Below are 15,335 nucleotides of genomic sequence, written 5' to 3' on the forward strand. Positions count from 1 at the left end.
GTTATTAAAACAAGTGCACAAAAAATTGGATATTTGATGCGTATAAACTTACCCCCACCACACATACACCCACACAAACACACACCAGACACACTCACAGCATGCACAGATTATAGAACAAGGGGGAAAAATGGATAAGCTTCTCATACTTGATGAGTTTAAATTTCAGATATCATTTTCTGAACAACAAACTTCAGGCCAAACAAGTGAATGTGAGGATGGTGTTTGTGTTGCTAGAGAAACAGCAAAGAGATACACACATAACTGAATTATAATAGAATGGACAGAACAATGGAAACCAACTCATCACTAACCAAAACCACTAGCCAATATTATACACACTCCCATTATTCACACTTATTTTATGTTATGCGGGGTAAAATGCCGGCAAACATAACAATTTATCAGTAACAAAAGCATGAGTTGTGAATTAGAACCAGCCATTACAAACAAACATGATATATTTAAGATGTTCTACATACTCAAGACTGCCATTCTAATTTATCACAGTTTGTATGTCTTAACCATTATAGGAAATATTACCACAACAATACAAATGAACAATAATGCTTAAAGATCTTCTGTTACATATTCTATACCCACATCTTAACAATTTGTAATGAAAGACAATCTGGAACTCATATTTTTGGAGAAGTGCGGTGGAGAAACAGTAAATTGCCTGTCACTGCCCTTGCAGTAATATAACAGGATTCGATTGCATAAAAATCGCCGCTTCTTACATGCAATGTGTGTGACGTGTTGTGTCACGTGTATCAACAATGAAATGCTGAATGTTACACACACACACACATAGTTTTCCATGATCCTAGAGCAGGGGTGGGCAAACTACAGCCCGCGGGCCGCATGCGGCCCGCCGACCCATTTTATGCGGCCCGCGAGTCCTTGTACGCACTTCAGATTTACATATAAAAAATGAATTTTTATGTTTTAGAATTGAATTTTAAACATTTAATTTGAAGCCATTGTATTCTAGAATTAAATTGTTAAAAATTTGCTTAATATTGTTCATTCTAATGGGTGCTAACTCTACATCTAATCAATGTATTCAAGCGGGCCGCCTAGCAAGACATAGACTATTAGCGATTCCTTGGTTTTTTATTCATTTTTATATAGTTGATCTTCTTGTTAATCTTTAATTTAAATATCAGTTTTTAATTAAAATGTTAAAAAAATATTTAAAAATTAGAAAAAAATTTAAAGTTTTCTATGTATTTATTATCTCAGTCCGCTTTGAAAAGCTTGCGAAGTCCTCTGAGTTTTTAATTTTTACGCACAAATTTCTAATCGCAATAAACATTTTGTCACAATAATGTCATTATTATCACAAAATTGCCATTCCTGATATTTAAAAAATGTTGAATCGAGCTTATTAAGACAAAATTTGCTCTTCTCCAGTCGGGCTGACATCGGCGCTTGACCGAAGTTGGCTGATTTAAATTTTCTTCCAACAAAATCTCTCCTATCTGGGCCGCATTATCACTATATTTATTCTAGCTATATGGTCCATTCTAACTTGAACCTTTCAGTCTTTTATTTTAAATTCAATGGCAACACTGTTTAAAATTGAATTTTGTGCAGGAGGAAGCCATCTTTGTATTCTTTTTTAATTTTTTTGTTTCGTATTTAAAAGTCATGTCTGCTATCAAGAAAAGAAAAATAGATGACGAATGTCGAGTATTTAATGAGGAATGGACAACTAAATATTATTTCACTAACGTCGGTGGAAAAGCAGTCTGCTTAATTTGTCGCGAGTCCATAAATGTTTTCAAAGAGTATAATTTGAAAAGGCATCAGCAATCGAAACATTTAGATTTTGGAAGCAAATTCTCAGATGAAGATCGAAAAAGGAAATGCCAAGAATTGCTTAAAAATTTAAAAACACAGCAAAACGTTTTTACCAAACAATCTTCAATCCAAGTGGCTGCAACAGAAGCTAGTTTGGTATTATCTCACAAAATAGTTAAAAATAGTAAATCATTTTCTGATGGCGAGTTCGTCAAAGAATGCTTGCTGGATGCAGCAAACATCATGTGTCCAGAGCAGAGAAAAAAATTTGATAGTATTTCTTTATCAAGAAGAACTGTAGTCAGACGAATTACCTTGATAAGTGAAAACTTGTTGCAACAGCTTCAAATTGCTAGTAAAAAATTTTTGTGGTACTCTCTTGCTTTGGATGAAAGCACAGATATGCAAGACACATCACAACTCTTAGTATTTATAAGAGGAATCAATAATTGCTTTCAAATTACTGAAGAGTTGCTCAGTGTTGAATCACTAAAGGACACAACTACTGGCCAAGATTTATTCGATTCTGTGGAAAATTGTATTGAAAGAAATGGATTAGCCTGGAACAAATTAGCAAGTGTAACAACTGATGGTGCTCGAGCTTTGACTGGAAAAAACAAAGGTTTGTTGACACTGATAAACAGAAAAATAAAGAAGAACATCCAGATCATGCACTTATATCTATTCATTGTGTCATTTATCAAGAAAATTTGTGTAAAGTTGGATTGAAAATTAAGCATGTTATTGACTCAGTTGTTGGGGTAATAAACATCATCAGATCCAGAGGTCTTAACCACAGACAGTTCAAAACATTGCTCAAAGATATGGAAAGTGAACATTCTGACATACTCTACTACTGCAGTGTTCGTTGGCTAAGTCTTGGCAGGGCACTGAGTCGAGTCTGGGCTCTCAAAGAAGAAATAGTTCTTTATTTAGAAATAAAAAGTATCAATTCTGATTTTACTACAAATATTAAAAATGAACAATGGAAATTAGATTTTATGTTTGCCATTGACATTATTGAAAAGTTAAATGAATTGAACAATAAACTTCAAGGCAATGGTTTGTTTGCACATGACATGTATTACCATGTTAAATCATTTCAATCAAAACTTGCCCTGTTTTCTAGACAAGCAGATGAAAACAAGTTCTGTCATTTTCCATTGCTAAAACAGGAACTAATTTCTGCTGAAGTAGCACAGAAATACAAAGAACAAATACATGATTTAGCTAGGGAATTTGAAAGAAGATTTGAAGATTTTAAAAACCTGGAGCCTTTGTTTACAATTCTCACAACACCATTTTGTATAAAAACTGATGAAATACCTGAAGACTTGCAGTTGGAACTGCTGGACATGCAAGCAAATTGTGAACTGAAAGAAAAGTTTAAATCAGGTCTTTTGTTAGAATTTTATGGCTCTCTGTCTGATGTAGCATTTCCAAATTTGCTGCAAAAATGTTTTCAATATTTGGATCCACATATATATGCGAACAAGCATTCTCTTGTATGAAAATAAATAAATCCAAAAATAGGTCCATGATAAATGACTGCAACCTAAATGCAATAATGAGAATAGTGACAAGTGATCTGGCTCCACAATTCAAGAACATTGTTGAAAATTGTGAACAGTTCCATACTTCCCATTAATTAGAAAAACTTTTGTTAATAAAACTTATTTTTTATATCAGATTTACTGTAAAACCTGTTATATATATATATATATATATATATATATATATATATATATATATATATATATGTTATATATATATTATAAAACCTGATATTATAGTCTGATTTACGTAATGGCTTCCAAACGTTTGCACGTTTCTGAAATCTTATGGTTTTTTTCCAATAACATTGATAATTTCGATAAAGATAGCTTTAAAGTTTCTGCTGCTGAATTCTATAATAATGAGGAATTAGTTTCTGCAAAAAAGTTTTTGTTGACTGAACTTGAATTGCTAAAAAAGGATAATAAAGATGAAGCTAACTTGAAATTACGAGGAAACTCGAAATTGAACAAAGTAAATGATATTGTTGTTAGTGATATTATTGAAATATTTCAAATGGCTTCAACAAACGATTTATTGCAACAATTGCCGACTTTTGTGATACTAAATCCAAAAAAAATACCTCAAAATGTGTCTAATGAATTATTAGAAATAATAATTAATAATAATAAAATAATGTCCGAAAAAATTAACGAGCTAATTAATATTAATAAGCTATTGTTGTCGCGCGTTGAAGGTAAACATGTAATAGCACCAGCTGATTCAATTGTAGCAGGTCCTAACAATAAAGCAAATATAATTCCAAGTGAGTGTACACTTAATCAAAACACTCTCGATTTAAACCAACATGACTCTAGTTTAAATAAAGTGAAGCTTACACATAGAATGGATGGTATGAATCAACATCAACAAACATACAACAAACAATTTAATCTATATAATCAACATTTTCCACCAGTAAACTTTGATAATCCTAACCTCCCATGGGGTGATAGATCGAGTGAGTTAGATGACAGTGGATTTACAGTTGTGCAGCGTCAAGTGAAGCGTCCGCGAACACCAACTGAAGTTTCGAAACTGCCTACTTTGCCCAAAGTTATTAAGGGCAAATGTTCTAAAGATAATGAACATATCCAAGCCAATAAAAAGCTCATAAAAAAAGCGGTTTACCACGTTGGAAACTTGAAAAAGTGTAGCAAACAGCGTATAATTGATTTTTTGCTCAAGCACAACGTCAACACTTTGGGCTGCTTTCCGTTATTTAAAAAGTCAGCTGATGTCCTAAACCCACCGAAACCCACAGAAGATTCTGAATCTACTTCATTCAAAATAATTATAAACGTTGGTGTCGAGGAGAAATTTTGTGATCCTGAAATCTGGCCGGAAGGCACGTTAATTAGTAGATGGGTGTTTTCGGATCGCCCTCAACAAAACAGTTTGCGCTCGACTGTTGAAAACAGGACAGTTATCGGCGACATTAGTACACTTACAAGCAAACTCAATGAAAGTGATGATTCTGTTGATAATGTGATCAATACAAATAAACCGAACAATGGATAGCAGAGTCTCTCCATCATCAATGTCCTCATCATCTGATCAACAAACGGTTAGGATAGGTGGAAACTTGAATGACGATGAGCAATCATGTAAAGATGAAAAAATGTTACCGAATATTCTTAATTCTTGTGATCCTGATTTTAATTATTCAAACTTTTTCTCAATTAAAAGTAAATATTATTATACTGAAGTGTTAGCCTCAATGAATACAAATGATTTTTCTCTTTTACATTTAAATGTTAGAAGTTTGTCTAATAAAGTTGATGATATTGAAATGATGATTAAGGAGTGTAATATGGATTTCAAAGTAATCGCTTTAACTGAAACATGGCTAAATGATATATCTGCGTCAATAATTCATATTCCTAATTAAAACTTTGCTTTCAGAAACAGAAATAACAGAATTGGTGGTGGTGTTGGAATGTTTGTTAAAAACAATTTAAATTATTCTACAAGAGATGATCTTGAAATGAATTGTTCAGATGTTGAAAGTTTAGCCATTGAAATTTTCCAGAAACAGAGGCCTAACATTGTTGTTTTCGTTGTGTATAAACCGCCAAAGTATGATGAAATTCATTTTATAGAGCAGCTAGTTAATTTAATCAATTCTGCTAAAAATTTAAAAGATAAAATGATATACATAACTGGTGATTTCAATGTTAATCTTCTTTCTCAGGATTATGCTGCATTATCTTTTTTGAATAGTATGCTTTCCCTAAATTTTGTGCCATTGATAACAAATGCTACCAGGATATCAAATCACTCCTCTACACTTATTGATAACATCTTTTCAAATAATAATATGGTCTATTCTTCTGGTGTTATTTACTCGGATATCTCTGATCATCTCCCCATTTTCTGTATCTCCAACGTCACTGATTTGGCAACCTCAAAGGATTGTATTCAAAATGCTTCGCTACCTTTGCAAAGAAAAGATTGGGAAATGATAAACTCTAATTTGTTGAACTATTCATGGTCATCTATTTTCACCACAACAAACGTTGATGATGCTTTTCAAGTTTTGATAGATTCCATCCAATCAGTCATATCTAGTGTCAAATTAATGAAACATAAAGATTTACCGAAAAGAAAGAATCCTTGGTTTAGTTCAGGTTTATTAACTTCTTCTAAACAGAAAAACAAATTATATAAAAAATACCTACGTTCTCCCACTGACGACAATAGAAAGATTTATGTGATCTATAAAAATATATTTACAAGGATTAAACGTAAAGCCAAATACGAGTATTTTAAAAGAAAATTTGATGATAATAAAAATAACATTAAATCGACATGGAAAATAATTAATAAATTGTTATCAAGAAATAAGTTAAGCAATTCAATAAATTTAATTAAAAATGAAAATGACACTTTACTTAATTCTTTTGACATTGCTGAATGTTTCAATAAATACTTCGTTGATATCTCTTTAAAAAACAATGCTGATCCTAGAAATTCAATATCAGATGATTATCTTCAATTCATGTCAAAGCCAAATAACAAATCATTTCTTATTGAAAAAATACATACAAAGGAGGTTTTTGACATAATCAATAATTTCAGTAATTCCTTTTCTACTGGAGATGACAACATATCAAATTTTACTCTCAAAAATATTATTGTCAGCATTTTGGAACCTTTAACATTTTGTATCAATTTATCATTTACAACAGGGATTTTTCCTAAGTGTCTAAAAATAACAAAAGTTATTCCAATTCATAAAAGTGGTCAACATATCAACATATCAAATTTTACTCTCAAAAATATTATTGTCAGCATTTTGGAACCTTTAACATTTTGTATCAATTTATCATTTACAACAGGGATTTTTCCTAAGTGTCTAAAAATAACAAAAGTTATTCCAATTCATAAAAGTGGTCAAACTGATCTTGTTTCTAACTACCGTCCTATATCTTTGGTATCATCAATCTCCAAAATTTTGGAAAAAATGTTGCATTCAAAAATATCAAAATTTTTTGATGAGTGTGGTTTTCTATTTCCATGTCAATATGGATTTAAAAAAGACTGCTCCACCAAATTAGCGGTTTTGGACGTAATGCAATTCATAACTAAAAACATCGATCAAAAATTAACAACTATGGGTATTTTTATTGATATTTCGAAAGCATTTGATTCTATCAATCACGACTTGTTGCTAAAAAAACTTTATCATTATGGAATTCGTGGTTTAGCCTGGAGTTGGTGTCGGAGCTATTTAATAGATCGACATCAATATGTAATCAACAGAGGTGTTAAATCTAATTTGTTGCCAATAGGTAGCGGAGTGCCGCAAGGATCCATACTTGGTCCACTTTTCTTCAACATTTTTATCAATGATTTAACAAATATTAGCTCATCCCTTAAATTTGTTATGTATGCAGACGATACAACAATCTTGGCAAGTGGTAATTCGGTGCATGAAGTCGAATCTCTTTTGAATATTGAACTTGTTCATTTATCTCGATGGATGACTTTTAACTATTTGAAAATTAATATATCTAAAACTAATGATATTTTGTTTGGACCTAAAATCGTGACTAATTCGCATTTTTTTCAATAATGTATAATAATTGTCCTATAAATAGAGTTGATATGATTAAATTTTTGGGTATTATTATTACTAGTAATTTAAATTGGAAAGACCATATTATATATATTTCAAAAAAAATTTCCAAAAACCTAGGTGTTATATATAAATTAAAGTTTTTGTTGCCCAGGCATATCTTTATTAGTCTTTATTATTCTCTTATATATCCTTATTTTATATATGGTATTATTATTTGGGGTCGTCAGGTTAAATGTCATATGTCAATATTAATTGGTTGTCAATATTTTTTCATTAGAATTTATTATGGTTTAAAAAAATTTGATCATATCTCATCACATTTTTTACAGTCTGGTTTATTAACAATTAATCAATTGTATGTTTTAAGAATTTTAATATTTTTTTTTAAGTTAATTGCTTTAAATATGTATCCTCAGTTCCACTCATGTTTGCTGACTTCTTCTGCAGCGGGTGTTCGGGTTCTGCGCCATACCCCAATCTATCGTACTACCATGTCTCGTACTGTATTACATTCAAATTTTGTATTGAACTTTGGTGTAAAATTGTGGGAGTCACTTCCATTTAATCCGCTGTCGGGTATTTGTTTGGGAATGATTAAGAAAAAGGTTATTAGGTTGTTATTATCTAATTTTTTCTCATAATTTTTTTTTCTTTTTCTTTTCTTCATTGTTTTGTAACATTTTAATTTACTTTGTGATTGATTGACAGATAATCATTTTCTGTAACTTACTTGATTTGATTATTTCTGTTTGATTTTTGTTTTTGACCATACAAGCCTACTGTAGGCTTCTGGTCCAAGGTCTTAGAAATAAATAAAAAAAATAAATAAATAAATATATGTAATTGACAATTTTTGCAAATAAATAAAAACGTAATTTTTGGCATAAATAATTTATTTATAGCTTTAAAAAGCAAACACACACACACACACATATATATATATAATGAATATATATATATATATATGTATAATATATATATATATATATATATATATATATATATATATATATATATAAAGATGCGGCCCTCCAAAAGTAAAACGTTTTTCAATGTGGCAATTACGAAAAAAAGTTTGCCCACCCCTGTCCTAGAGAGTTATGCAATAGCAAAGACATCATGCGCATGAGTAAATCACTTCGCTACGTCATACATTTTGCTTGCATATCGCATCAGGTCATTGCATTCCAGAATCCAACAATTAATACCAACCAATCAACTGTCAGATCATCAATAGATGCCTGACTTCCTTCTACTCCTCAACAAAACTTCAACATTACATCCATGGTCATCATCACCATCATCACTACATATAGCTAACAAGCACACCATCATCCATAAATGCATCAGAGCATACATTAACAGCGATGCTTGGAACACTTGATGCACTTGATAAACATACAATTCAACACACATCATATTTTTTAACATTCAACGAACAAAGTCGAGTGTGATACCACTAAACATTTTTTTTTTTCGTAAAATTCATCAAAAAAAATTGTTGCTGCTACTTAATATGCACAGAGATTTTAAACTTTTTATTTGAATTGTCCTGGATAACATTTTATAAAATAAATTTTTTAACAAATTTTTTTAAAATTTACAGAAATAGTACCATGATAAATAGCACAACCAAACTTTGCCAAGAAATCTGTGACAGCAACAAACCCCAGCTCCATAGAGCAAAATATATAGACATGAACACAATGCAAAATTGTGTAACATAGCTCATGTTGAATTTAGTATGAGTGCTAATAACAAGGTTGGTAAACAATTTGTGCCAGTGCAAACATAAACAGTTTAATGAACTGCTTGGAGAAATGGTGATTACAGTTTAGTACGAATTTAAAAACCATTCAAAATGCAATTAAGTGCATATTTAACAGACCATGATAAATTTCTTCATACTACCTTCTAACAAGTTAAGCCATCAAGCCCAAGAATGTTAACAGTAAGTAATCAACAACAAATTCCACTTAACTAAAATTTTCCTAATAGAGAAATAGTTGAAAATTATATATACCATATAATCTGGTATGTGAGCATAAAAAGGCAATAAAAAGTATTTGATAAAAATTTTGTGTAAAAGCTTTTATTTGCTATAAGGAAGAATGTTAAATAAAAAATGTTTAACAATTATTCAGATGTTAAAGAAAGATAAATGAGGCAGCAATCATCCAACCTACTACATCACCTTCACCTAATCTATTAACATCACAAAAAACATGTTCCGCAGTTCTATCTAGCAGTACTCTTCAACTAATTTATTGAATAATAAATTGTCAAGCAACTCATCCCAAACCTCGCGAGCAACTTAAAAAAAGAAGAAATACAAAATGCACAGACGAATGTTTTAAACCGAAACCGTTATCTGCTGCCTGGATGGGTCGGATAATCACAAACCATCTCGTTTCCATCATGATCATCCAAATGGAAATAAACATAACTAATACCACATCTTAATTTTTACATTATATATTCAGTCAAATTTCAATCATAGAATTAATAACCTTCGTAACCTTCTTAAAGCGAAAGTGCTAAAAATTTTGTAGGCAGGGCAATGATTTAAATTCCCATGAATGGCTTGAATAGTATTATAAATCAAAGTAAATTTCAGAAAATCTAGCAGTATTAATTTCATATATTTTCAAGGCAGTACAAAACCATTTATTTCCCAACTCTAATTTATTTACCATAAGCCAGAACCATTTGAATATCGTTATATTGGCATAATTAGTTACCTATAATGAACATCATCAGCAAAGGATTTTGAATACACTTCAAGTAACAATTGGCAACAACTAAAGATATTAATAACAATTATACACTCTTAAAGATTAAATAAATATAAATAATGTACATAAGAACATAATGGGTGATTTAACATAAAAAAAACATTCACTAGCCAAAAATAATTGAAAAAATTATTAAATTATTATAAGTGAAGAAATAATAAGGAAAATAATAACAATAATACAATACAGTAAGCCAAGTCATCTTCATGTGTAGTTTCCTTCTGAGGGATATACACATAATAGGGATAGGAATAACATAATTAGTGCTAGATTAGAGTTGCTACCAACAATAATTGATGGTAATTGCAACTTTGTGTAGGAGTACAAGCTAATTTACAGTTTGCCCATGTATGTGTAAAATGAATGCATGTGTGCAAAAAAAGAGAGAAAGAAAGAGAGATGGTGAAAGAGAGAGAAAGAGAGAGAGAGAGAGAGAGAGAGAGAGAGAGAGAGAGAGAGAGAGAGAGAGAGAGAGAGAGAGAAAGTGAAAGAGACATTTAAGGCGAAAAAAAATTGTGACAGCATAACATAATGACAATGTGATGTGATATAATGAAGGGTCAAATTAGTGAAGGTAAGACTACAGGCATCTAGCTAATTACGATGATACAACTTTACTTAATGTAATTAATTGTTGACATTATGAAGACGGTCATCATCATGATTATATATTACATAACAATGAAGAGAAATTATATAATACTGGAGGCACTGAGGTAAAGATGACATGATAATGTTGGTGCTTGTTTCGTGTTGATGGGTAGAATTTGCAGCGAGGTATTGTTTGTTTTGTTATACTTTTTAAATTTCCCAATTACAAAACTACTCCTCCACGCGGTAATAACGATAATAATAATAATATTAATAATAATCAATAATGATGATGATGAAGGATTATTAACAAATATTTGATGATGAGATTGTAGAAATGAAGTGACTGGAGTGACAAAGAATGACTGCATCATGATAACTACGATGGTGGTAGAGCGGACCAACGCCACTACTTCAGAGTGGTCGCGGCAGGGCGCAAAAAAGAGGAAAAACAGCAGCAAAACGTGGAATCGTTTAACATGCCTAAAAACAGACAACAAAGATGAAAAAATTATGCAAAGAACAATAACAAAAATAATATTAACAATGATATACTAACAACATCAAAAATAACAACGTTTTCATTACGTTTTCATTGCATATTTCATCATCTGCTCAAAATCTCCTACAAACATCTCAGCATAATGTATACAATGTTTATAATGTATACAATGTTTATAATGTATACAATGTTTATAATGTATACAGTGCTCCACCCATGCATTAACTCATTAGAATCCGGAATATTAACTTGATTTTAAGTTTTTCGACAATTTATAAACACTGCTCATGCCAAATACATCTTAATAATGTGATCATAATAGTACTACCTATGTGCCATGTTTGGTTTAATTTTAAGTTAACAAACAAACAAACAAATGAATAAACAAAAACGATAATGCCCAAAAACAGAAGAGGAGAAAGTAGCCAACGAACCATTCGTAATTGGACGACCCTTGAATGACCAGGTCCTGATCGGTCGGTGGAAGGTGGAGATGTTGCACTTCACCAGAGCGGTCGTGCCATTCTCAAATGTCTGGTGCACTGCCGTGTCTTCAAATTTTACTGGATCTGCCAGGGACATGCCATCATTCATTTACAGACTATAAATGCTATTGACATACAAACAGATGACAAATTAACTAGCCTAACTAAAATAGAGACATCAACCAACTGCTAAGTTAACATCAGGGAACAAATAAACATAATTTTATCACATAGCATGGTCAGTCATGCCATGTTTCTCAACGGTGAATGTCAACAATATTCTCTAGACCAAGCTTATTTGTATTAAAACTTTATACATTAACCAAAACTGAACACTTTGAAAACTGGTTAGTGGATTGAAGAAATTATTTTATCCCAAATTCTAAGATGAGTTTAAATCAAGTTTGTTCAAATGTTTATTTTGAACAAGCCAATATGCATGAAATATTCATTCCAAAATATGATCAATATAAATTGTCTGAGATGAGATGGTGTTTCATGAAATGAATAGAAATAATAAAAAGATATCAAAGTTTACAACAAAAAAGTTTCGACTCACCATAAATTCGAAGGTTGAGGGAAACATTTTTGCTTGATTGACTTCTGACGATACACACGTACTTACCAGCATCGTACAACAACAACTTGTCCAGGTTCAACTGCAAAACGTTCCCATGAATGGATACATATATCTTCCTGAGTGTTTATGTTAAGTAGGTAGTGATGTTAATGTTACCTTGGTGTGATTAATAGTCAGTCATGTTAAGGATGTTAATATTTATGTAATGATATTAATATTCATGCTATTGATGTTAATATTCATGTTAATGACATTAACATCCATGTTAATATTCATGTTAATGACATTAATATTCATGTTAATGATGTTAATATTCGTGTTAATGATGTAAAAAATTCATTTTGGCATTCCATTTGTGCTGGTGATTGAGATTAAAGTCACAGCAGCCTAATAAGTATAGTTGTAACAATGTTTAAGGACAAATTGAAATCAGCATCACAAAGCTGCTATCATCATTACTTTGCCGTCATTATCATAACTTCATCATTACTTCATCATTATTATCATTACAATATCATTCCCATGATCATCATTTTATAGCCATCACAATTACAACTTTAACATCAGCACTATAATGATTTTAGCCAAATCAACTCATCATTAACACTCATTATCATCATCTAATTATAACTAATCTACCTATTTTGGAGTTCATAACAGAATGTTAAAAAATGAAAACAATTTTAATCAGATTGTCCCACTAAAAAACAGAACATAAAACAGATTATTCTAAAAGACAATATATGTAAATAAAACAAAAAAGATATGCTGATTAAACAATCAAACTTTAAAATAAAAAATCTATGCATTAAGATGCTGCAGAGACTCACGGAACGATATCAGAATCCGGAAGTTCAATAGAAGTCTTCAAGTTGTCAATCCACAACAGTTGGCTGGGTTTGTAATAAGAGGACCAGCATCTGAATGTCAAGGATGAGTGCATAGGCACTGTGAGTACCTCATCAGATGGGTCAAGGAACAAGTCATCGTGACACACTGCGTTAAATTATATATTATAATAGTAATTAATTTGATTCATTATGTCACCTTAATCATCAATGAATATTCATCAACAACATGGAAATGAATCTATATATCAGAAATAAATTTGTTAAACAGAAATAATATAATAATGTTATAAATTTGTTAAGACAGTAGCAAGTATTGAAAATAAAAGTAATGGTATAAAATAAACTTTATAAAAAAAATACTGTAAAAAAGCTAATGATTTAGTCATTAGTGTTGAAATTATTAATATTAATTATTAATGAAATAAAATATTAATAATTGTTTAATATTATATTAGATAATAAATATAAAATTAATATTGCTTTTTGTTTGGAAAATACAGTGGCATACTGAAGCCATAGATGGCTTATTCACTTTTACTTTTGAAATTGCATGGGCAATTTAATTAATTTAATTATTAATGTCCCTTTTCAAAAATAACTCAAAACTGACAAAAACTAATTGAATGACAGAATGAAAAAGAAAATAAATTAATTGAAATAATTTCAAAATTCCAAAAAAAGAACCAACCTGCGTAGTGAATTATTTTCAAAAAAAATAAAAACAAATTTAATAAAAAATATTTTGAAAAATATATCCCCGCAGACAGCATTGAAACTGTGTAATAAAAAAAACTAAACCGTCAAAAAAGAAAATTATTAATATAATTATTTAGCATGTAAAGATAAAATAGTCAATAAAACGAGTCGTAATTGTCAAAACGGAGCCAACATTCATCGAAACTAAAAAACCTAATTGAAAACGAGGTAGGAAACAAAAGTGCGTATGTATCAACAAGAAGCCAGATAGGCACATATATATCGAACAAGTATATACAGGACTGCGCGGATGAGTCTTTAAACTGGATGAATGGACAATCAATGGCACTGAATGTCCTGCATAGAGAGGATAATTTTTTTATTTATATAAGACCTTTAGTCCATGGTCAGGTTAATTGTCTTTGATACCATTTTTAATTAGAGGCATGATTCGAATATAAAATACACACACACACACACACACACACACACACACACACACACACATACATACACACACACACACACACACACACACACATATATATATATATATATATATATATATATATATATATATATATATATAGTATATTCAATATAAAAATTATTGATTTATTATTTTTACTTTTTTCTAATTTTTCACTCGTATACTGTTTTATTATTGTGAATGCTTTTGATACTTTTTTTTATTAAATTAGCGGTATAAAAATAATTAATGAAAACTCTTTAACAGACCATTAAAAGAAACCGGCCACATTATTTTAAACAATGAAAGATTAAAAATACTATAGAAGCCAACTGGAGATATTTTAAAAGTATTTATAAATATTGAGCAGTGTTTGTACCTGTCATTTAAACAACTATGCAAGTTATCAGAATATTTGCAAAAAGTGCAATGATGCAGTGAATATTGCAAAAAGAAGCGTCAGACAATTTACCATTGTTTTGTTTATTTTAAAAAAACGTTTAATTATGTCTGGCATGAAGGTTTGTGGGCAACATTAGAAAATACGGGGACATCAGAAAAGCTGGTCAAAGTATTGAAAGGATTTTATGAAGAATCAAAAATGTCGGTAATAATAAGCACAGAACTTGGGGATTGGATAAAGGCAGACATTGGAAGCGAACAGAGCGATCCATTATTACCAATACTATTCATAGCATTGCTAGAAAAAACAATGGAAAAATTGAAAAATTCGGAATTGGGTGGAATTAACATAGGAAGGAAAACTGTCAAAAATCTCAGATTTGCAGACAATATAAACTTTTTAGCTTTTAGTGAAAAAGGTCTACAGAAACTAATTGCACTAACACATGTTAATAGAAAAGATCACGGGTTGCATATCAACAAAGAGAAAACGAAAGTGATGATTACGGGAAAAGGCAGA

At 30.5% G+C, this 15,335-nt stretch overlaps 2 protein-coding genes across 2 annotated transcripts; both read left to right on the top strand.

The window, feature by feature from the left end:
- Positions 1-130: 130 nt before the first annotated feature.
- Positions 131-3,317, top strand: HELRODRAFT_172897 (hypothetical protein; the record flags this gene model as incomplete). Its single annotated transcript, XM_009019561.1, has 2 exons — positions 131-221; positions 2,803-3,317. 2 exons carry the CDS (start codon positions 131-133, stop codon positions 3,315-3,317), a joined length of 606 nt encoding a protein of 201 aa, XP_009017809.1.
- A 295-nt stretch (positions 3,318-3,612) lies between these two features.
- Positions 3,613-4,881, top strand: HELRODRAFT_172898 (hypothetical protein; the record flags this gene model as incomplete). The annotated part of the gene is made up of 2 exons (XM_009019562.1): positions 3,613-4,126; positions 4,280-4,881. 2 exons carry the CDS (start codon positions 3,613-3,615, stop codon positions 4,879-4,881), a joined length of 1,116 nt encoding a protein of 371 aa, XP_009017810.1.
- Positions 4,882-15,335: the final 10,454 nt, after the last annotated feature.

Source organism: Helobdella robusta, assembly GCF_000326865.2.
Source record: "Helobdella robusta unplaced genomic scaffold HELROscaffold_25, whole genome shotgun sequence".
Lineage (NCBI taxonomy): Eukaryota > Metazoa > Annelida > Clitellata > Rhynchobdellida > Glossiphoniidae > Helobdella > Helobdella robusta.